The sequence below is a fragment of the Convolutriloba macropyga genome, chromosome 12 (assembly GCF_964194025.1).
Source record: "Convolutriloba macropyga chromosome 12, txConMacr16.3, whole genome shotgun sequence".
Classification (NCBI taxonomy): domain Eukaryota; kingdom Metazoa; phylum Xenacoelomorpha; order Acoela; family Convolutidae; genus Convolutriloba; species Convolutriloba macropyga.
Window position 1 is genome coordinate 887,548 of NC_134479.1, and position 25,675 is coordinate 913,222.

Here is a 25,675-nt window from a genome sequence, read left to right on the forward strand (position 1 = left end):
TTTATTATTTTCTTTACATTCGTATTCGAGAAGCGGTTGCACCGATCAGCGAAGCGGTTGCACCGATCTGTGAAGCAGTTCCACTGATTTGCGAAACGGCTTCGCCTATTTATTTCTAGTATAGATATTATCATCAGTTTTAGTTTTAGAGAGTCTTCGTTTTCATCATCAATCAGCTCTCTGGTTCTTTCCAAGTTTTGGCTTGTTAAAGTGTGTTTGAGACTCTTTCTTTGAATTGAAACATAAATTGCAGATAATACACTCGTTGCTTCTGTTGATATCCATTTCTTTAGGGAAAAAATGAATTTTCAAAATATAAGAAATGCTTTAAAAATGTCTTAATTGTAGAGATAAACAGTGGAAAGAATGTTGTTATTAATGTAGAGAACAACCTTATGAATGTTTTACATGTAAAGTGGTCATTAAAGGGAAAGATAGAAATGACCATATGAGTAAACATTATAATGAATCGGAGTTATATTTAACTTGTATCTGTAAAGCTAATTAAACATGTTTCTTATTTTAGGTTTAAGACAAATAAATGTAGATTGTGTTTATTTACACAGATATAGATTTAGCCGTATTAAGGATAGATTTAAAGAGCATGTATATAGATATAATATTTGAGGTGAAAGTTATTTATATTTTTTTAAAAAGGGGAAAAATACCTGTTTTTTGTGATGAAATAAATTTGTGTGAGTAGTAGTGGATAAAACAAGGGTACCGATTAGACGCGCGATTTGGCCCATTTCCCTATACGCGGAAAGCGTGTAGGGAAATGGGACAAGTCGGGTGGCTAGTCGGTACCCCTGTTTTATCCACTACTACTGGGTCCTAAATGTTTGTCGCCAAAAAATGAGCACAGCTGTTTGTGTCGTTCAACTCATACAATGAGATTGTGTTGAAAGAGGATGAAACTAATTAACCATTTAAAATTGTTTTGTTTTCAATTGTTCGCCTTATTTGGTAAAGTATTGAAAAGTTTGAGGATGGTAGGTTGGGGGTATTGTATACGCACGTACGCATGCTCCCGGTGGATGACCTTTTCTAACAACTTTTTTGCACCGCTGTTCTGGAAAACGGCTGTAGTTTAGATGCTGCCTGGAATCCAAGAGCATCTGGGCGGAATTGAAGTTGAAATTTGGTAATTTCTAAGCTGTGTGTTTAGGGGCATCAACATCAACATCGTTTTGACCACCATCTGCAAACTGTTGTTCAAAGTGGACACGATCCAGAGATACGGGGGGAGGAAATGGGCAATGGGATGGTAAGAATAGGAGGAGGAGGGGGAGCAGGTGCGGGTGACTTTGGAAGTGTTTATGAGGCTCATTGTGCAACTGTTGGTGTCCCAAATGCCTCCTCATCCTCTTCTCATTTGGGAGAGATGCTTTCTCCTGAACAGAGAGTGGCCATGAACACAAACAGTCTCATGAGGAGAAGAACAACCACCAGGTATAAACAAACCATCACAAAACCATTCTTTCTTATTCATATAACTAACCATATACAGAATAAGGTCATCCTTCACCGCTAGTTGTCATCCGCCACCACAATTCCAATTAGTTTTGTCTTGATAGTCTTTTTGCCCTTTTATATTTTTGTGACACTTCACTTTTCCACGAGATATTTGAGGGCTTTAGTATCAGATGCATTTTTGAGCCTCACTACTCAGTAATGCACAGTGCAAAGGACCATTTTGAAGTTTTATGCGTCACAGATTTGTGCATTTAAGATTTTTTATTTTAACTTCAAAAGTAATAAATTTCGTAGTTAACCGCTCTCAATCAAAAATAGTAGCAAATATAGTAGTCCTGCGGTCTTTTTACAATTCAAAGAATTTAAATTGTATTGGGACGTTGTCTTTTTTTAAGATGTGTTCACACATTTTCATGATTTTTGAAGTCAAATTGGAGTAGTGATTTTGGTCACGCCGAAACAGGAAGTGGAGCGAAAAAGCGAGTGGTTTTGCGGCGTGAAATTTTTTCGCTCTAAATTTGAAGTAGAGTGAGAAAACGGTGTTTGAACAAAAATTCGGGTTCTCGGTAGTGGTTGTTGTTCACATGCGGCAATTTCACTTTGATTTTTACTGTTTTTTCGATTTTTGGATCGGATTTTTTTCTAAATGGTTTTTCCAAACCATTCATAGTCCGTTCTAGGTCTAGTTTTCTGTTTAGTTAATGAAAATTCTTTGAATTGTACGTCAGGACTTGTCCTGCTATGTTTTTTTTATTTCGTCGTCTGACGCTCTTTTTTCGTTTTACATTTGTTCACACAGCAAAGCTGAAAAAGTCAAATTTTCTGAATGACTTCTTCCTCTCACTAACGGCATTTGCGCGCGTGACGTCATTTCTTACTCGCTTTAGCAAAAGTTTTTAGGTTATTTGCGTGATTAGATTTTGATCATACGTGACTTACCTCACTCAATAAAATGACTTTTGCACTTTAAAATTTAAGTTTAATTTGAATTTGTTTAAGGTCAAAGGAACTCAAATGCTTGACATAGTTTTCTCTCATTCACAATAGTCAGCAGCCAAACTCACGTGGCGGCAGTTTACTGCTAAAAGTCAAAGGATAATTGCGCCAAGATTGGTGTATGTTTTTCAGTTTAATTTGTATGACTATAGTGGTATATAACATAATGACGTCACTCGAGTCCCTCGTGGTGAATTTAATCCCCCACCCCGACTGAAGCAGGCGGTGATATTTTTGCGCTACCACTTGTTCGAGAGCAATTCTTCCGACGTTACTCGGTTACGTTTGATATTTTTGTCAATTTTTGTAGCTGCGAAGCTGTAAAGTGAGCGGACCTATACTGTGCTGCTCGTGGTTTTTAAAATCCAAAGAACTTGGATTTGATTGGTGTTCTGTTTTGGTGTTTTCGCACCTTTTTTCATGACTTTGAGCTTTCGAAATGAGATAGTTTCTGCAGGCGATGTTACTGAGTTTTTGGTCATTAGCGTCAACAAAAGATTTCTGCCTTCATTGGTTAAATCTAAATGTAAACTATAATTGAGAACGTAAGTTCTAAACGAAAATGACTACCGCCCACCCGAACTTGATTTTTTATAAGACTGCGTCATTGGAAAGATATTGGTGTTCAGTAGCCGCCAGCGGCTAATATTTAGGCGCTGTCCTTTTTTAAAATTCTTTCTACATAGGTCAACACTTTCGTGCTTCAGTTCTGACTTAACTCCGGCACTTTTTCAACTGAATGGAATTTATAGTTCAAGCTGCAATATTGCGCAAATAGGTTCGTAATCAAAACGCCAGTTCAAAAGAAACAAGATGAAACAATAAAGCCCGGGCGCTAAGACTTCTTGTTTAATACTTAGTGCATTTAGTTAAAGTTCGTTAGAGTATACTGCTAGTTAGTATAAGTGTCAAGCTTATTGTCTCTAGAGGTTGAACTCCAATATGATGAATTTAATGAAACTGTGGACCTGATTAGAACACTTTTTGATTCTTAAATAAAAGATTAGGCAATCATCGGTCAGTGAGGTCAACGGGCGGCTCTTTTCCTGCAATATGCTGGCTTTGTTCAGAATTTGTTTTGAAGTAAAGGGGACAAAAAAGGTTTGAGGTTAGAAGCGCGATCTTTTAAAACTATCTCTCTAAAGTGGATTAAAAAATGTGTGAACGATTTTTCGGTTTTGAGATTTATGTTTCCCTTTCTCTTTTGTTTTCTCTCTTGAGGGCTGTTAGAGCTGTACGGGTGTGCTTTAACTAGGTTTTTTCAATTGTTTGAATCTCTGAACTTGTAGCTAATGCCTCCTATGACTTTGGAAATTTATTTTGTCATTAATTTTTAATGTTTGCCCGTTGTTTGTCTATATGTTTAATAGCCGCCCTCATCTTCTCAGCCGGCTATTATAGCGCTCCTATTTTTACAATTCAAAGAAATTGAATTGTATTGGGACGTTGTCTTTTTTTAAGATGTGTTCACACATTTTCATGATTTTGAAGTCAAATTGGAGTAGTGATTTTGGTCACGCCGAAACAGGAAGAGGGGCGAAAAAGCGAGTTGTTTTTTTTTTGCGGCGTGAAATTTTTTCGCTCTAATTTTAAAGTAATGAAAACGGTGTTTGAACAAAAATCGCTAGTGGTTTTTTTTTCGCATGCGAACCCAATTTCATTTTGATTTTTACTGTTTTTTTTCGATATTTTGGATCGGGTTTTTTTCTTAGCGGTTTTCCCAATCCATTGATAGTCTGTTCTTGGTCTAGTTTTTTTTTAGTCATCGAAAATTATTTGAATTGTACGTCAGGACTTGTTCTGCTATGTTTTTTAATTTGATTTCATGCCGGACCCATTTTTTGTCTGACCCTTTTGACTTTCGTTCTCAAAAACGGGATAAACATGTAGACCCCGGAGGTCATTAGGAACTGTTAGAGCCTTTTAGCTCACTAGTCTCTAACTATGCAATTCACCGAAACAGTTTGAGACATAAGCTTTGGTGTGAATGGCTGTTCTTAGAATTTGAATCATCCCCCGCGTCCTCAGTCACCCCCCCCCCCCTCCCTCCCCCACTCACGACCCCGTGTACCTTCAATTAAGCTAACCTCTAAGCTGCAGCTATTGACGAAGTTAACTGCTTGCAAGTCGTTTGAGAGCAATTCGCCCGAACTTATTGAGTATGTTTTATTATTTCTAATTCTCAGTAATCTGAAACTAAGTATGTAAATTAGAATAACCACGTTGTTAAGGTTAGTTGTAATATGATAAATCAAAAGTACCACATCTTTCCTTTGAATAACTAAATAATAACTAAGATTCGGTTTCCGTGAATTATTTTAAAGGCTTCAATTCTTTGTCCATCGGAACTTTCTTCAATTCTTTGTCCTTTTTGCATCTCTGAATTTTTCTTTGATTTTTCCTTTCCTAGATTTCTTGTTAATTTCAATGTTGGGTATTCATGCTGTGTTATTTTTTAACTCATGATTAGTTGTGCCTTTCTTCGTTTCTGAGCTGAGAAAGCCTCAAATAGGCGTTAAAGTTGTCAAAGTTTTGGTCAGCGTAATTTACTTGGCTGAATTATTGGTGATTCGCATAGCAAAGTCACTAGTACTCAACTCCAGTACAACATTGCAGTCAGCAAACCGGGACAAAAAGAACACTTTCCTTGAAATTGAACCGTTTTGGAAAAGTCCAACCCCGGGTGCGGCCTTTGCTTTCTTTCGAACCTTGAGTTCTGTTTTCGAACACTAGATTTTAACAGTAGATTTGTTTCTAATGTATTGCAAATAGGAACTGCTGATGAAAGTTAAGCTGAACAGATCATATTGAGAACTTTTGGTCCCATAACAGTTCTCTTTGTGTCCAAATTACAGACACTCCCCATCTATCTACCTAACTACCCGTCACCTGTGCTTAATCTGGCTATGAACAGAGCCAGTCACTTGCCAGTAGTCGGACAGCTAGTTTTTAGTCCTTTTATGTTAACAAGTCAATTGCTCTTGAAAGAAATTTGAAACAATTATTTTAATCTTGTTGGTTTTTTTGTGTGCACAATTTTTGCATGAAAGTTTTTGCGTTTTTGTTCTACAACATTTTTAAAAATTTTTCAAATGACTTTTTCACGCTTCTTTTCTTCATTTTCGAGTGATCTCAATTGTTTTTATATAAAAAGCGATTGTGAGTTGTCGAATATCAAAGCCGTTGTAGTTTAAAGTCTATGACATCAGACTGCTACCCTGGAGATCGCGTTTTTGAACCCCTATGTGGTCGGAGTTTTGCAGCCATGAAAAAATTACGCTAAATACGTAAATTAAATCCCTCTCTTGTCGTTCCAGTGCAATTCTTTAGTTATGGCGGTAATGTTGTCATTTTTCCTGTATTTTGTGTGTTTTTGATGTGTTACTGAGTCAAACATTAGTCACTTTATTAGTCACTCAAACTGACCACACTCATCAGCTTTCTCATAAAGCATAAGTGAACCTATTAATCGTATTAGTTGGTGACACTAGATTTCCTTGACTTGGACACTATTGGTTTTCCAAAAATTGCGATTAATTTGGAATCTTCTATACAAATCTCGTAATTTGTCTTTCCTTAGCTGTTTCAATTTACAAAGTGAATTTTTTTCGAATGAATCGTAATGCGAAAAGGTGTCGGCATGTTTAGCGGATAGAACTAGTTTTCCTTGAAAACACAGTTTTGTCGTTTGTTCAGTTTGTGCACTTGCCCTCGAGCAAAGTTGGAGGCATTTATTGATGAAGTGTTGGTCTTTTTGATGAAAAATTGTCGCTTGGCTTTTCTAGTGACTGACTTTTACGCCCTTGGTTTTTCCATTTTGCGGGATCAAAATTTATCTGTCTTAAGTGTCAGCAGCTGACGTGATTTTAGTTAGGCCTCCCCCCCCCCCCCTTCAACTGAGAATATCTCATTTTGACGGTTGCTGCCACTGATTGGCTGCCATCTTTTTGAGACTGCAGCTCTACAAAGCTATCGCAGCTATTTTCTGGCAATCTGTGAGCTTTTTGTAAGTTCACAGATTGCGTCACTGATTGAGTTAGTAAGCAGGTTTCTGTTATTTGTTTCGTCAATAGCCGCCGTCAGCCTCTCAGAGGCTATTATTTATGCGCTCTCCTTTTTTTAATTAGCTTTACTTTTTGATCACGTTTTTCGTTTTACATAAGTCACGACTTTAACGTTTGACTTGTGACTCATCTCACTGTTTCAACTGAATGGATTTTAAATTCTTTCACCCATTGAATGACGCAATGCAGTGAATACTGTCAATGTCTAAAGAGCAAAATCGATAAAGCCCGGTCATTAAGTCATAGTGCATTAGGGAATCAAAGTTCATGAGAGAGATTGCTAGGTGATATTTGTATTAAGCTTAATTGCGTTAGGTTTAAAAGATGAATTAACTACTACATTGGAATTTAACTGAAACTACCCACCGAATTAGAAAACTTTTGAAACTTAGGAAAAATTCTGCCAATTCTATCTCTTCTTTTTTCGTTTTGTTTCAATCCCAATGTGCGTCAAACGCGTCAACGGTGAATATTTTTCGGTTTTTTGGTCGATGCTGCATCAATATGTAACCATCTAGATTTAATTAGTTTTTTCGAAAGCCGAATAATAAGTTTGAAGTGCGAAACTGGCGCATTTATACTAAAAGTCGTATAAATTTCTGAAAGTTGTACCCAATTCGTTAGTGGCCCTTTTTTTCGGGCCTCCCAACCATCCACTCACCATCGATTAAACCATCTTGAGACCACCACGTCGCCCCCCCTCCCAAAAAAAAATGCACGCCTCAATGCTAGCATTGCTAAGCTGCAGCTAAAAACTACCGAAGCCAACAACTATGAGTAGTGTGTTTGAGAGCAGGTTGTCCGACTTCTGTAATTATTCATTTTTGAGAGTGACCTCCATTTTTGCTTGTTTGTTCAATCCTTTTTGTTGGTCTTAGCAGAGTTAAGTTCAGAAAATGAACAACACAGAAAAACTTTCTATTTTCAACATCCTTATTGGGTCGACCTTTTCCGTGTAAACGTGTTTTCATTTGTATGCAAGATTTTCGCTTGATTTTTTTGTTATAGAACATTCATTGACTTCTTGATTGAATTTTTCACTCTTCAATTTTCAGTTTTGAGTGATCTGAGTTATTCTTGTTCTGATGCAAAAGTTCGATAGTAAAGGTGAACGTGAGCGAGAGGAAGTGAACATCATTTTAGCTGAGGTGTTAAAATGTCGAACAGTCAACATGGTGGTCAGGGGTTCGGACCACTGTGGTTACGTTTCTTTGCACCCTTAGCCTAATTGTTGTGATAAACTTATTAAATAGATGGTATGACCATTATCAATCTATAGCCAATTATTTTCCATCGGATCGAACAACACTACATAGTGTTTCTATAAAGGTTGGTTTCACTTCATTAACCGTCATCACCGACATCACGACAAAATGAGCGGCTACAAAACAGTCGCTTCTCTTTAACGCTCAAATAACCTTGCAGCTGAAAGACTCCTCCAAAATGAACAAAGAAATTGCGAATTCCACACAACTAATAATCCAAGCGCTCTGTAAAAATGTGGATAATTTGGAATAACGTCTTGATGAGAAAGATGCAGCAATAAACCAATTGAAAATAGAACTCTCGGAGATAAAATATTGAATTATCAAGAAAGGTATACAAGCAAAGATTGCTTGATCTTTACAAACTTTCCAGTACCAGCAACCCACTCTAATCTTACTGTTGAAATGTGTCGATCAATTAGTTATTTTTTTTTTATAAAATACGCCAGAAAGCATTAAAGCTGGTCACCCGTTACCGACATAAAATTTGCAAAATCAGCCAATAATAATCAAGTTTTTATACTTCGTGGATAAAAACGAAGTTTACAATAGACGAAGAATGCTTGCAAACCAATGTAATCAGAATGGTTATCAGATGTATGTGAATGAGCGTCTCTCGAAGCAGGAGCTAGAGTTAAAAAATATTGCGAGAAAAAAACATGATCCCAACTACGATAAACTGTCAAGTTAATGTTTTCATAAAAACAAATGGTACATTTCAACCAGAAGTGGTAAACTCGGTCCAAGAAGTTGAGAACCTATTGTCTCAAGCAGTGCAAAAACAACCTAGGACAGCAAGTTACCATCAACGCAATTCATATTCAGGTGAAGTAATGCAGTCAACGTTAGAACTTCTACCATTCTCAAACGAAATAATAGGATCCCAGGTCAGAGATGCTAGAAACCACACAACCACACCTACTGTTAAACGATCTCGAGATGATGTCGGAGAATTTGATCTGATTAATACACCGAATCAGCCAGGACAAAAAGGAATTGGCATTGGACCGTCACCAGAAAAGTTTGACGAGCCTTCAGTATTGAAGCATCTTATCTAAAAACATAAAGGTATTATTTACATGAGAACCAATTAGGTCAAATTGACCATCCTACGGTACTTTATCTTAATATAAACAGGTTATACTGCATTCATGACCAACTAACTAAATTTCAGGAAAATTTTAAGTTAAAACCGGAGATAATAGATCTTAACTGAAACTTGGTTAACAAACGTTTTAGAGTCATCACTGTACTCAATAGAGGGCTATCACGAAATCGTTTGCAAAAATAGGAAACTTAAGAAAGGAGGAGGCCTAGCTTTCTTTGTTAAAAACACACTGAACTTTAAAATTATTCAACTTGATACCTCAATGGAAGCGTTGGTTATAACAATAGAAAAATTTTTTCGTGATATACAAGTTACCTCAAATAAAACAAATTGTTTTTTTTGGAAACTCGTGAAGTACTCCTAACAAAAATTAGGTCATTTAAAGGTGATAAGATTTTAGTTGGGGACATAAACAAAGATAGCGCCTTTTGCAGGAGGTATCGCCAATTGTTACCGGGCTTCAATTTCGAGCCTCAAAATAGTCATCCAACAAGGGTGAGAGAGAAATCTCAATCGTGTATCGATCATATAATAGCGGATCATGCTTTAGAAACTCTTACAGTAATGAATGGTCGCAGTGATCATTTTGCCTTGGGTGCTAAGAAAAAAATTTTCAAAATGAATCAACAACAAAAAGGGAATTTCAAAAATTGTATCGAGAAATTTTTCAAAATTGGAAAGCGAAAAAATTTTCAACTTTCTGTTTCTACTTCTCAATATGATGAAAACAATCCTTTTCGTCAGTGATCCCACAGAAAAGCTTACGATATTCTCAAAAATTGTTATAGATTGCTATGAAAAATTTGCACCTGAAATCAAATCTAATCTGAAAAGGAAAGAATCTCACAAAAACAAAAGAATCAGCAAACAAATCTCGGAGAGAGATAAAACCCATAAAAAATGGTTAATATAAAAAAAACTGAATAACCTAATTTGTTTTTAAAAAACGTAATGAAGTAATTCTAATGATAAGAAAACATTGACGAGCTATGAACGATCAATTAGCTCGAAAGTCAAATAACGGACTATTTTAAGCGTATCGAAGAGTTTGAGTAAAAAACAAATTCAAGATTATATTGACGTAGAAAAATTAACAAGTTTTTGCAAATGTTGGTTTGAAACTATCTAAGGTAATATGTAAGCCGCCTAGCCAAAAAAAGTAAGTCGTTTCTTTTTCTTTAAGCCTATCACGGCACAGGAAGTGATTTAGTCAATAAAAAATTTAAAAAACAAAATTTCTGTTGGTCATGATGGCATAAGCAATAGGATGCTTAAAATTATATAAACAGTAGCTTCAGAACCATTAGCAGATATGTTTAACTCATTTTTTAATCATGGTCTGTGCCCAAAACAACTTTAAACTGCTAACGTTATTCCACTCTCTAAATCCGGAGAAAAAGAAGATCCCAACAATTATAGGCCAATCAGCCTAATAAGTTCCATTTCTAAAATTGTGGAAAAAATATTGCAGAGACGAATGTTGGGTTTTATTAATAAACATGGAATCTTATCAAGCAAACAGTTCGGTTCTCAGCCGCAAAAAAAGCCGCTCATTAAGTATACTGAAATCTTGCGTAAGTTCATTGATATCCGTGAAGAGGGCAGGCTTTCTTTGTTGATATCAGAAATGCGTTTGCCACTATAAATCACGATATTTTGCTCACCTTGTATATTTTGTTCACTTTATAATTCAGGTTTCAGAGGAAAATTCTTGGAATTGCTTTGATTTTTATAGAAATCGTATGCAGTTCACTCTTTGCGGCTCAAAATCATCAACAAATCGAATTTTTAGCTACGGTGTTCCGCAGGGGTCGGTGCTAGGTCCACTTTTATTTTTGATTTACATAAACGATTTGCCGGAATGTCTGAAAAAGTCTGAATTTGGACTGTTTGCTGATGATACAAACCTCTATAGTTCAAATAAATTTGATAAAAGTTCGTTCAAAAACTAATTAGCCTCATGTCAAAGTTGGTTTGATAATAATGGTCCAACAGTAAAAACAGAAAATGTTATTTAGCTAATGGTAAAATTATTCCATCTTTAGATTTTCTGGGCCAAAATTTTCGTTGCAAAGATACTGTGAGGTATCTTGGCTTAATTATTGACAAAAAGTTGACGTTTAAGGAACATATAGTCCAAGTAAATATAGAACTATCACAATTTTGCTGAGTTTTGTTTAAAGCTCGATCTTATTTCTCGAGACAACAGTTGATAAACTTCTACAATTCTTCCGCCAAATCAAAAATTAGCTACGGTTTTTTAGTATTTGGCAACACTTACAAAACTGATCTTTTAGAAATTCAGCAATCACAAAAATGAATTTTTTGTACCATCTTGTTTCGAAGGAGACTGACACAGTCACGGACATAATGATAAGGGAATAAATTTTGTCTGTTTATGAGTTGTTTTTGTTTGAACTATGTCGCGAGGTGTTCCTGATATTGAGGGTTGAGTTGAAGCTCGATTAACCTGAGCTAGAAAGCTTAGCGCACAGGCGAACCTCTTGCAGTGGATCAGCAAATTTGATATTGTCTTCTAAATTCAAAACGGCAATTTAGCGGCAAAAATTCAAAACGGCAAAAAGGCAAATTCAGCATTCCCTAAAAAGACTACTGACTAAAAGCATACAATTTACTAATGTAATTTAAACAAATACGCTTTCAAAAATTTTACGAAATGTCGCCAAAACATACGTTCTTGATAACAAAACTTTGTTTGATGAATTTTTTTAACGATTGGTTCTCATTAAGGCTCATCATCTTAAAGAGTAGTACTACTCAATGGTGAACCTTCTAGATACAAATAACTTTTAAAAACTTTGGAAATTTATTGTAAATCGATGCAATAATATTATGTATCTAGTAAATTCAAATTTAGAGGGGCTAAGCCCTCTCTAAATTTAATAGCGGCCGCCTGTCGTTCTAGAGCACTTCATCCGACGTTAGCCGGTTTATCGTTTATAACTATAAGCTGAACGTAGCTGTATTGCAGTGTTCCTGTTTTTTTATAATGCAAAGGTTTTCGATTGTATTGATGCGCTGCCTTTGTTTAAGATCTTATAACTTTTTTGGGTTTTTCCTGTCAATGAGAAGTCAGATTTATAGTAGTAATTTTTATCACGTCGGAGTTTTATGAAAGCGAGTTGTATGAAAGCCAAAAAATAGAGTGATTCAAAAGGCATAAAAATTTTTCTAATTGCTTTAAAAGTATAGTAAAAAATGATGTTCCAACAAATTTCAATTTTTAGACAATTTTAACGTGCGGCAATTTCACTGTTTTCAACAATTTTTCTGCACGAATGCTATCAATGTTTCCGTGTGTTCTAATGGTGCATAATTTCAGTTGTATATATTGTGCTTTGGATGTCTTGTCACTTCGTTTGACAACTACCATCGGCTTAATGAGGCATAGATAACTTTCATTAATTGTCTGTGTATGGCGTTTGTGACGTTTCGTTTTTGCTCTTGTTGTTTTTATTGTCTAACCTAGTGATACCGAAGCCAGGTCCTACTGACTTTTGGTTTTTTATTAGATTATTGAATGTTGTTAAAGATTTATTTCGGGCTAATAGTTTTTCAGACTTGCACAGTGTGCGGTGTTCCGCCTTCAGTTAATTTTGAATGTGTAGTGTTGGTGGTGCTGCGGCCGGACGTCAGAGAAGCAAACTAATCAGCTGGTACACACAGTTTGTGTTTTCCTTAGGTTTTGTTGTCTGATATTTTACGCTCATTCTCGACAGCTCCATTTGATTTTCTAATGCAGAGGAACCAAAAATGTTTATAGTAGTAAGGTGATCAATGGGTTTTTATGAGTTTCAAAAATTTATTGAAATTTCGAGTTTTACTCATTTTTGCAGTTCTTTTTGTTTCTTAATGACGCCGATGAGGGATCTGATGTGTTTTTGGTTAGAAGTTTTTTTTGAATACTGACTTCTGTTGTGACATTTCATTTTGCTCCTGGTTTAAAACAAAAATGGTTTTCAATTGCTCAAAGTAGAATAATGTGAACTCTATAATGTAATTTCGAGTTTTCATTATTTTGATGCTATTGTTGTAGAAAGGTTTTGATATTTTGCCAAATTTCTGTCTTTTTTTAAGATCTGTTAGCACCTTTTCATGATTTTTGAAATCAATTTCAAGTGATTATTTGGGTCCTACCGAAACGGGAAGTAGAGCGAAAAAGCAGTGGTTTTGTGGGGTAAAATTTTGTCACTCTAATTTCAATCTAGATTTTTTTGCTCACATGCGGCATTTTGACATTGGTGTTTCTTATTTTTCCAGTTTTTATCTGATTTTTCCAAACAGTTTTTTGACTAATCTATTGTCCTTCTAGCTTTAGTTTTTTGTCAATAAAAATTATTTGATCTTTACAACTGGTCATCACGCAAATCTTTTGTTTACTCTGAGAAACCATAGAGAAACAATGCGGAAACAATGGATAAATGGAGATTATCATTAAAACAGTTTGATTAAAAAATTTATTTGCCTACATTTTTTCATTACTATCCTGACAAATGTTCTACAGTTTCAGTGATCCAGAAGCTATCTTTCAAGAGTTTGTTCAAACTATGCAAAGTCTTGATTAGTTGCGCCCTGCTGAAAATATATTGTATGCGGAACGACAAAGCTATCAGAAAACGTCATTGAACAGTTGTTGAATAATATAACAACTGCACTGGTTAATATTTGGGGCTACTGTGATTTTCTTAAAAAAGTCTGAATATAAACGCAGCAAAAATGGCCGTCTTTTTTTTGTGCAAAAAATGCCAAAACAATTTAACCAGCACCAGCACTAATGGTAATGCATTGACAATGAATAATGCAATGAAGAGCAGACGATGCAACCACGGGCTCTTTCCCAGTTTATACAAGAGTTAATACGTCTGAATGATCTAGTTTTCAGTCATTTCCACTCCAGTGCTGTCTTGTTGAGTGGCATAAATCGTTCCGTTCTATGTTCACTGGAGACACAGTTAAACTGGGCAATGAAATCCTGCTACAACTGATGTTTTAATGACGCATCGCAAGAGAACATTATTAAAAGCCGCCTCAGCTTCTCAGCCGGCTATAATAGCTCTCCTAATTTTTTTACTTCGTCGAATAAAAATGTTTCGCTTTACCTCATTTTGCCGCCTTTTCGACATTTTGCGTGAAATATTTTTGACTTCTCTAGGCTAGTTTTACTCTTCTCTCATTCTGCTAAAAGTGTTTTTAGACAGCAGTTGCTAACAAAGCAATTCAAAATGAGCAGAGTCAGTATCAAAAAAACGAAATCAGAAATAGAAACGGGATAAACCCATAAAGCCCGATTTTAGATGCCCGTTACTCGAAATTTGTCCTTAGTTTCCATCTCTAATGCCCATTGGTATTGTTACTAGCCCCTGTGTGGTCTCACTACGAAAGAGGAGCATGTTTAGCTCCAAAATGACATCAAATTAATTCGCAATTTGAAATTGTATGCACAAAAATCATTTTTTTCACTTTCAATCCCAATCATGGTTATGGGAATCAACGGCGGCTATTTTCCGGCAATCTGCCGGGTATGTTCAAATATTTCCTCTCGAATAACTTCTGAGAATTTAAAAAGCCACTTACTTGCACAAATTTTTGTCATTTAGAGCGTCAGTTCTCCTAAAATTAAAGTGAAATTGTACACTATATTTGTCTGTGGAATTCATGTGTTAATGTCTCCGTCCAATTGAAACTCGTTAGGAAGGAATTATTTATGTTCGGCACAAGCAACCTTAATTATGATAAGTTTTTGCCAGTATAGAAAACTTGCTTTAACTATAGCCATATCAGAGAGCTTTTTGGAACAGTCAGCACGTTAACTTGCAAGTCCTGAAACTGAACCTTATAATTGAGAATTGAGGGCAAGGTTGAAGTTGAAGTGGTAAGTGTGGTATATTTACTAAAGGCGGTAAGTGTGAAATGTTTTGTCTGATTTGTTAGATCCTCAATCCACGAGCTTGCCATGTCTTCGATTGCCAACTTGTTCAAAGAGAACAACAATGCTTCTATGGTGAGGAACCACGTGCTACTCGGCAAGTCAGCCCTAAATGCCAGCACTACCAGTCCAACTCATGTGGCTGGGGGTGGGGGAGCGGACAAGTCCCATTACCAACACATCAACGGAGAGTCACCGGGTGCTCCACGTTCGAAAAGCAACTACAATCATAGGAGTAACAACACCAACAACCAAACCACGACGACATCGCCACTAGGGGGACAAAGTTTGGGGATGTCGAATGAGGAATTGAGAAGGGCTCATCAATTGTTTGAAGGATACTCTTCAGTACCAATCTATGACTCGCCTCTAGAAGACCAAGTCACACAGTCTTGTCATAACTCTCCCCTCCATCAGGAAACAATTGACCACTACGAGAGACACTCTTCCAAACACCCACTTACTCAACACCCACTGTCTTCGATAGCAGCCATGTCAACTTGTACAGAAACTGACGATTGCGTGACACCCTCACAACGCAACACCCCTCATAGTAACGAACAGTTGCATGTCGAAAATCATGCCCTTCAACAAACCGAGGATATTGACATTAGTAAAGATTACGACGACCTTTCACCCGAGAAGGGAGCCAAGGAAAGTACCTCTGAGTTGCTGACAAAGTTGATTAATCGGGAGAATTTAGCCAGAAGGCGTCTGGAACAGCAGCAAGCTAGCAAACAGGGGACAGGTTGCAAATATCCAAATAGCTACTCAGCCCAAATTGCACTCCAGACCAAACAATTTAACAACAGATTTGCACACAGTAGGTCCGCTGCTGCTGCTTCTGGATCCAAGTTCCGAAGCCAGCCCAAAAGTGTCATCCGGGGTCGAGCCAGCAGTTTGTCTGACAACGACCAATTCTCAAGCGACGAAGAGCTAGACAACAGTAGCCGTAGGCAGCTGATAGGCGCAAATAATGAGACAAAACCACCTCCTCCACCACCCCCACCTCGGTTAAAGAGAGATGCTAGTGTAGACAGTAGTATGAGGAGGTCTTCGATCGGGAGTGGTGGCCAGAGAGGGGATGGTAGCTTCGAAGTGGACGAGGAAGGGGAGGAGGAGAACTTGAATCTTTCAAACTTGGCAGCCGAAATTGAGGAAGAATTTGGGGGCGCATTATGCCTTGACAATGAGGAATACTCAGATGAGGATTGCGGGGATGTTGCTGATGACGATGACGACGAAGATCTAATGCTTTACAGTCAATCACAAGAACAGCAGCAACTCCAATCTGAAACACGTCTTATTGCTCCCCTCAATTTGAGGCACACTGATAAAGGTAAAAACATGTTCGTCACTCTAATACCACAATTTTTATAGCTGCGAAACTGTAAGCTGAGCGGAGCGATATTGCGATGTCCTTGGTTTTTTACGACTCCGAAGAGGAATATTGGTTTTCTTGAGGTGTTTTTTACAGGAAGTACAGGCGGCGTTTTGACCTAATAGTGAAAGTGAATAAAATTGCCATGTGAACTTAAGTTCATGCCCTGCATTGAGTCAATGACTTTTGACTTTGAAAAGTGTTTTTGGGAGATGCAAAATTTTAATAGCCGCCGTCAGCCTCTCAGCGGCTATTATTTGGGCTCTCTCCTTTTTTAGTTCGCTTTACTTTTTGATCACGTTTTACATAAGTCACGATTTTCACGTTTGACTTTTGACTTACCGTACTCACTCTTTCAACTGAACAGATTCTAAATTCTTTCACGCATTGAATTATGCAATGCAGTGAATACGGTCAATGTCAAAAGAGCAAAACGGGAAAAACCGATAAAGCCCGGTCATTAGTAGTGGATAAAACAAGGAAACCAACCACTAGCAAAATTTGACCCTTTCTCCAAACACTAATCGCGCATGTCGAATAGGGCCAAATTTTACTACTTGTTGATTTCCTTGTTTTATCCACTACTACATATTCTCTCTATATTCACTCAAAATCTACCATTTCTTGTCTCACCTAGTGCAATCCACTAGAACAGAGGAGTTAAGCTGGTAATTATCCATTATCAGACGGATAGTTCGGGTTCTATCCCCACCGACTCCGGTGGACGTATCCCAGATAACTAGTGTAACTAGAGAGACCGTGTAAAAAGCACGTAAACAAACTTGCGAAAAAAACTTGAACAAAAAAGAAAATTTGAACAAAAACTGAAAGAAATATTAATAATAAAAATTTTCATAAATCCCCTAATCAATATTTAATCAATTTAAAACTAAAACTTTCTGTCTCACTTGGTGTAGTGGTTAAATCATCGAGTCTAGTTAAGTTGCTTTAGGGTTGAAGGTTTGGGGTTCCTTCCTCACTGACTCCAGTGAACTTCCCCCGATCGGCGATGCCGCCTTTCAGGATTTGATGAAATACTATAAAACTAAGTGAGATGAAAAAACCAAATTCACATTAAGGTTGATCAGTGAAACTGCTTCGCAGATCCCTACAGTGAGACTTTATATGGGACACACTGTGATGAGTATACAGTCAAAAAACACTGAGATCGGTGGAAACACAGTGATTAGTGTTTTTCAGTATAACTAATCAGTGAATTTGTAAAACAACCCCGTTGAACTGCTTCGCAGATGAGATCGTGTAACAAGCACGTAATACCAAACTTGCGAAAATTGTTGTAGCCACTTCATGGATAACTTGAACAGAAAGAGCACAGTCAAAATCACTGAGATCGGTGGATACACAGTGATTAGTGTTTTTCAGTGTCTTCTTGAATATTATACATATAAACATGCTCCCTGAATTGATTTCTAGTATGACAATATCTATATCTATGAAGATAAATACATAGTCTACATTTCCTATTTCTAAATCTATATAATGATATATGTTTATAAACATTACACATACTACGTGTTAGATATTGATCAGGATCAGAATAATGATATCCCAAATGTTCTATATAATCTTTCACTTTAACCATATTTTTACATACATAACAAGAATATTCTAATTCTTTACAATTTTTACAACATTCTTTCCAAGGTTAATTTATACACTTATTGCATTTCATTTTCATTTTTCGAAAAATTATTTTTTGATTATTTCCCTAAATAAATATATCATGTCTCAATCAACTAATACTAGTGTCATAAATTTCTGCGATGTCTGCAATCTATCCTTGGAATCAAAGAAGGGTTTATACAAGCATCAGTCATACGATCTCAAACATAAGGAACTATTGGAGAAAATGTTTGAGTCTGAAGAAGAAGAAATCTCGGAGAGTGTGTATGATTCGGATGAAGATGAGATGATTATGTTATTAAAACTAAAGCCAAAACCGAAAACAACATCTACTCTAAAACTAGATCGGCGAAGCCATTGGGGAACCAAGGGCAAAGCCCCTTTCACGGATATGAATGTAAAGAATGTCATGAAGAATTTAGGAATAAAATAGCTCTAACTACTCACTCATATAGTCATAATCGTTAGTATCTAGAAAACACAGAAGACTTTGATATAAACTCCAGTCAGAACATGAGAGGGTTTTATATTACAGATAAAGGTGGGAATTACATTGAAGATATAGATAAAGCAATTATTTACTCTTTAGAAGAAATTTAAAACTGTTACCAGTTCAGAAAAGTTTTAAATATAAGATCACAGCCGAGTGTGAGTATAAAAAGAGAACCAAAGAAGAAGTTAAAACTACCAAAATAATTTTCAATACTGACTATATTATTAATAACGCAATATATGAAAATGGAGACTTCACACAATCGGCGAAGCCGTTTCACGGATGGTTAAACTTTGAAAAGGAAATATATGAAGGTTATGGTTATGACTTTGAGTTTCTTGGATTAAGAAGTTTTCAGTTAAACATTGAACCAACTAAAGCATCTATTGGTACCCATATAGATTTACCAGCTGATCTCAAAAACTCTAAATCGATATTAAACATACGAAGTTATAAGTACAACTGCTTGCAACTAACTATCACCGCATGGTTACATGCAGTCATATGTAATGCAACTCGAGAAAGTAAATATGTAGATAAATTAATTGAACCAAGACAACAACATGAAGATGACTTCGGCTATATATTAAGAATACAGAAATTATACCATTTTATTATTTGGTTATACACCCCCTGTGGTGGAGGTAAAGTAGAATGGTTTAAAGAAGTGGATGATTTCAATAAAGATAGAAAAGATGTAAGAATACTAGTTTGGAGTAATGGTCAAATAGAACACTGTGCCCTAATAAAAAATATAGAAACCCTGTTAGTTCGCCCAAATAAAAATAACATTAAATATTATTATTGCGATAGGTGTACCTATTGGTTTAACTCAAATTAAATATGATAAACACGAATGCAAAAACTCATTCAAACCAGAGATTGTTTGTCCTATGAAAAAACATATCACTTTTATAAATGAACACAAACGTCAGAATATAAAAAATTTTATAACTGCCGATATAGAATGTTGCATGGTTGAAGTCTCAACTAATGATTGTAAATATGTAATAGCTGAACATATTCCAATAGCTGCGGGTTACACCTGGCAAGGTAACTTCAAGCACTACTTCGGTCTAGGCTGCATCAAAAGATTTGATAGAGATCTATTATAAGTAGAAACAGAGAACAATTTCAAACATAATGAAAAGATGGTATTCATAGAAGAAGATAAATTATATCATGAAACCAATAACACTTGTAATATCTGCAGCAAAACATGTATTAATAAAGTAAGAGATCACTGTCATGAAACTGGTAAATATAGAGGACCGGCATGTAAAATATGTAATCTAAGATACAAACAACAAAACTTCATTCCTGTAATATTCCATAATGGCTCTGGCTATGACTTCAACCTACTATACAGTGAACTCTTCAAACAGAATAATGATGAAAGAAAAGTAGATAGCATACCACTAGCTGCTGGTAAGTCTAAGATGTTTAGCATTGGTTGTCTTAAATTCTTAGATAGTTATAACTTCTTAGCTATGCCTCTAGATCAAATGGCAAGGATATACGGATTTAAAACTAAAACTTTATATCCATATGAATACTTTGGTTTGTATAAGTATGATGAAGCTACAGGTAATCTAAAAATAGAAGACTTCAAATCCTCACTACATAATTTAATTACCAACACAGGAAGAAGTAGATAATTTTAATAATGAAAACAGTCATAAAACTGGTAAAGATCTAACTATAGAGTATTTATAGAATGATGTCGAAATATTAGATTACTGCATGAATGTCAAATTAAGTATGAAAGAATTCAAGCTCAAACCACTACACTATGTAAGTCTCCCAGGTTATAGTTTTGATTGTTGGTTAATGTCAAGCGGTGTTTTATTAGATACATTGCAAGATAAACAAATGCTAGATGATTTTGTTGGAGCAAAGAGAGGTGGTATATGTGCAATAATGGGTGATAGATATATAAATAAAAGTGATGGTTAGTCCATATGGTACATTGATGCAAACAACCTATACGGCTATGCAATGATGCAAAAGCTACCTTATAAGGACTTCCAGTTTATTACTACTTCTCTAGATGCAATATTGAATACTCCAGATGATAGTGATCATGGTTACTATATAGTTTGTGATATTGATTATACTAATGAATGTTAAGAGAGAACAGAACAGTTAGCACTAATGCCTAATAAGAGAAAGATAAATGATAATGAACAGAGAAAGAGATGGAGGCAAGGCAAGGTCAGAGAAATTAATCTTAGACCAAAACAACAAAAGAGAATATATGGTTCATTATAGGATGTTAAAGTTCTATGTTAAGATGGGAGTAAAAGTTACAAAAATACATAGATTAATTTAATTTAAACAAGATTATATATGTAGAGATTATATACAAAACAATACTAACAAAAGAGCAACAGCTAAAACTGAAGCAGAGAAGGATCTAAGGAAGTTAATGAATAACTCCCTATATGGCAGAATGTGCATGAATCCTCTACACTTCTTTCAAAGCAAGTTCTTGCATTATGAAGAAAAGATAATGAAAAGTATAAGTAAACCAACATTTAAGAATGTAACTAGATATAGAGATTATAGCCAAATAGAATATATAAAGAAAAAAATAGAATATAGCTCACCTGTATATGTAGGAGTAACAATACTCGAACTTAGCAAATTACAGATGTTTGATGTATTTTATAATATTCTACAACCATCCCTCAAAGATCTAACACTTCACTATATGAATACGGACAGTTTCGGATTAAGTTATAGCGAAGGTAAAGTTAGTGATGAGCATATGGACTTAAGTAATCTAGACATACCTATAAAAACTAATAATAAAGTCCCTGGCAAGTTTAAGCACGAGCTGGGGAGTAGGATTATTGAGGAATTTATATGATGCATTAACGAATAATACACGGAGAACAGTAGATGAAAGCAGAATGCAAAAAATTGGGGATAGCATGACAACAAGAAAAACAAGTAAGATTAGTTTAAATATATTTGATGATAAAAGGTTTTATGTAAACAATATAAAAAGTTATCCACATGATAAGGAACTATATTCATTTAAAAGGGATTTGATAAATAGGATCCGAGAAGCGGCTTCACCGATTATGAAACTATATAAGGATAGGGATAAGGATAGGGATGTAGATAAACTGATCTGCGAAGCAGGTTCCATGATTAATGATATTAAAGAATTAACTATAGATAGCAATAGAAAATTAATAGACGCAGCTATTATATTATATATGGAGTTATTATAATTAGTTATTTTAATCATAATTATAGATCTAATTCATACTTAGTATAATATGTTTATATAAAAAAATGACTAGGCTAGATAAACTCATAGAATTAAATAAACTACAAAAAATAAACAGAAGAAATAGATTAGAAGGTAAATTAAAACAAGAATATTATGGTGAAATAGAACAGTCATTTGATACTTTAACTAAAACTTTAAATACAAACGCAGAAACAATGCAAGCTCTTCAAAACAAAACTTTGGCTGTGCTAGACATTAACACTAATACTTTAAAAATCTAGGACACCATCAACAAAACAGTTTTCTTGATGAACGGGCCGCCCTCTTAACACCCACAACCGATCCACACATAACATTAAAAGATGATAGAGGGCAAACTTTTGCCGTAGACAATGATATTATTGATATTCTGTCCCTTATGGGTAAAGAAACAAATAAACAATTCCAATATTATCAGTTGATCCAAATTCAAAAAAATTTAAAATAAATGATGTAGATGTATCTCTAGTCCCTGATGGTAAAAATATGAAACGTAAAGTCTATGATTTTTCTAAGGGTTTTTCTATATTTATTACTAATAAACATGTAACCGAAAGAGATATAAAAGGTGATGAAAACAAAATAAAATAATTTCTAAGTGATATTGGCTATAAACAAAGAGGAGATACTAAAAATAATAGATCAAATCTTATAAGAAGAATGTTTTCTAGTATCGGTGAACCCACTTCTCGTGTTATATCAATACCAACTTCCAGTGAAGATGAAATATATCGTCGTGATACTAGTGATTATGAACAAGGGGTAGTAGAAGAAGAAGAAGGAACTGATTATGAGACTGATAAACAAATAGAAGCTAGTGGTCTTAGCAAAGCCGACCCAAATAATCAAGTAGAGAGACTAGAATTATTAATACTAGAAACAAAAGCTGGTCATGATGGATTATATGATGAAATGCTAGATATGTCTAAGCAACTAATATCTATGAATATTATTAATCAAGAGCAACCAGATAATTTTGTTTTCAACTATGGTAAACAAATAATGATGGAAAAACAACAACAACAACAACTATTAGCTAAAGATGTATTCAGTCCTCAAATAACAAAGTTTAGAAGACAAAGAATAATACCATTATATAAAGATGAAACATGGTCCGCTGATTTAATTGATAAGTCATCTCTAAGTAAGTACAATAATAATTATAAGTTCATATTAACTGTTATAGATATATTCACAAAATATGCATGGGCTATTCCATTAAAGAATAAATCTGGTTTATCTATAACTAATGGTTTTAAAATAGTATTAAGTGAAAATCCACAGGGTGGCTCTGAAAGTCGACAAGGTGGCTTCGAAGTTCGAAAACCAGAAAAGTGAGTTTTACAATAATACATTTAAATCTTTACTTAAAGAATATGAACCAAAACTATATTCGACTTATGGTGATTTAAAGGCTGTGTTTATAGAGAGACTTAATAGAACATTATTACATATAATTAATAAACCAAAATTCATCAATGGTGATGGTAATTGGGTAAATATACTAAATGATGCAGTCATAACATATAACAATAACATTCATTCAACAATTAATATGACACCAGTTGACGCTTCTAATAATCCTGATAAAGTTAAGTGCTATATCAGTGAAACTGCTTCGCAGATTAAATCTACGAAAGCAACACCAAAACTTAAAGTTGGTGATTATGTTCGAAATGCGGATAAACGTAATATCTTCTCTAAAGGTTACACTTCTAATTGGAATAGAGAATTGTTTAAATTTAATGAAGTTCTAAAAACACAACCACCAACATATAAAATAGAAGATTTTAATGGAGAGATAATAGAAGGTAAATATTTTGAACAGGAACTATTAAAATCTGAGTTTGACTTTGAATCTAATAAAGTTTTAGATTCATTAACTATATTTCTTAATATATATAATGACAAGAAATAGGTTTAACCAAGCGGAACATCATATAGGGAATGGAAACAACTTAACACTAAGTAAGGCTCGTGGGCTATTCCTAGAAGATAATGATAATATTGATATGAAGGATACCTACAAAATTACAAACGTACATCCTCCGATAGATGAAAAAGATGTTGTTAAAAAAGAGTATTGTGACAATTACTTATTATTCTCTTCTAATAAAATAAACATTTTAAATAGAAACATAACTGAGCTAAGAAAAGGCGAATTTGATAAAGTCTCAACTAAAACATTACAACTAAATGAAACACAAGTTAATGATGAACTAATTAATGCGTTTATTGAATCAGCAAATGAAGTCACAAATACTGTTAAGTTTTGTAATAAAGTTGCTGCTGATACTATCTCTAAATATAATCAATTAAAACAAGAATTTGATAATAATAAGTTTAATCAGAATATCACTAACATACAACTAGATCATATGTTTAATACGGGTCTAAAAGAATTTAAAGAAATTAATAAAAAGACTAATTCTGCAGTTGATGAAGCACTTATAAAGAATAAAAGGACAATAGTACAATATATAATTGCTATACTTTTACGAAGTACGTTACTTGATAATAAAGAGAAAAACAGACTTGAGATGCATTATGGTTTTAATCAAGAAGATATAACAAAAGAAATAGAAAGTTTTTTTACTAATGAAAATGACCAATCCAACAGCACCGAGTGAGAGATTACTATATCCAGATTTATCATCAGTATCAGAAAGATTAATCCGCGAAGCGGCTGAGAAACAGATCAGCAATGCTGCAACTGCCAATGAACAGTTGATAAACGAAAAGATTCAAGCTAATAATAAATTTAACAACAATATTAACTTTATAAAAGATATTAGAAATTATTGTGAAACTGAAACTAATAACTATAATAAGAAGTTAAGTAGATATAAAAATTATATTAACGTAGCTGAGATAACAGAAATAGTATTATCATCAATCGCAACAACGGCAACAACAACATCAGTTGCATTAACAGGTATAGGATTACCTTATTCTATACCAACAGCTTTTGCTACGGCAACTGTTTGTGGTTCATTATCAAAAACAATTAATACTAAAATAAGAAATAAAATTATAAAGTATTCACAAATGTATATTTTAAGTAAACAGTTTAGCGACAAGTTTAATGAACTATATACTAAATCAATGAAAGATAATAAAATAGATAATGATGAATATAATGAATTAGTCAAGGTATATGAAGAAAATAAGGAGAACAAGAAAAACAGGCTGAGTATTTTTTTAGATTAAAGATATTAGTGTTTAGAAATAATAGTATGTTTAGTAATAATAATATTAGTATTAGTATTTATCCGCGAAGCGGTTACACCGATAGATAGATATATATAAACATAAATATAATCATGACTATAAACATCAATATAAACATGATCATAAATTTAATCATGACTATAATCCAATAATTATCTCTTCTTAGTACTTAAGTATAACCCTCTTCCTTTTTGTACTACCTTTATACCTTCACCAGTAGTTGCTAATTTAATTAAATCAGGTGTGGCTGATGAAGCAGCTCTAGGTTTTCTACTTGCAGCTGCACTTCCTATTTTACTTGCTATTTCTAATGATCTCACTGGATTATTAGCAACTTTCTTTCCAAAGTTAACCGTAGCTCTACCAAAACTTTTGAAGAAATCTTTCAATCCCTCAGCTTCTATTGTTGCATCAGATACAGTCATTGACTTATTTCTTTCACACTTAACAAAATTACCCTTTAACATTTTAGTACCTTTTCAAGTAATAGCTCCACTTATATTATTAGTACCACTATAATGTCTGCCACCAACACAATATGAATTAGTTTTGAACTTGTTTAAAAGACTCATTTCTATATATAAAAAATAATGAAAGTTAAAAAGTATAGTCCCTTTGTTGTTTTTAAGCCTAAGCCTAAGGATAGGCCCAAGGCTAAGATTAAGCTTGAAGCTAGAGGTTTAGCTCCAGAGAATAAAAAGAAATTAGATATTATTTATGCTAAGGGTTTTGTTAAGTAGTAGGAAATAGTTTGATTATCATTGATTTAGTCATTGTTTAGTCATTG

At 34.5% G+C, this 25,675-nt stretch overlaps 1 protein-coding gene across 3 annotated transcripts in view; it reads left to right on the forward strand.

Annotated features, from left to right (window-relative positions):
• Positions 1-25,675, forward strand: part of LOC142351237 (uncharacterized) — a 427,767-nt gene that overhangs the window by 338,439 nt on the left and 63,653 nt on the right. For all 3 annotated transcript variants that reach the window (XM_075403377.1, XM_075403378.1, XM_075403379.1), the window contains 2 exons: positions 1,169-1,452; positions 14,862-16,195. In XM_075403377.1, the coding sequence (XP_075259492.1) occupies positions 1,169-1,452; positions 14,862-16,195 (1,618 nt within the window). The remainder of the gene's footprint in view (positions 1-1,168; positions 1,453-14,861; positions 16,196-25,675) is intronic.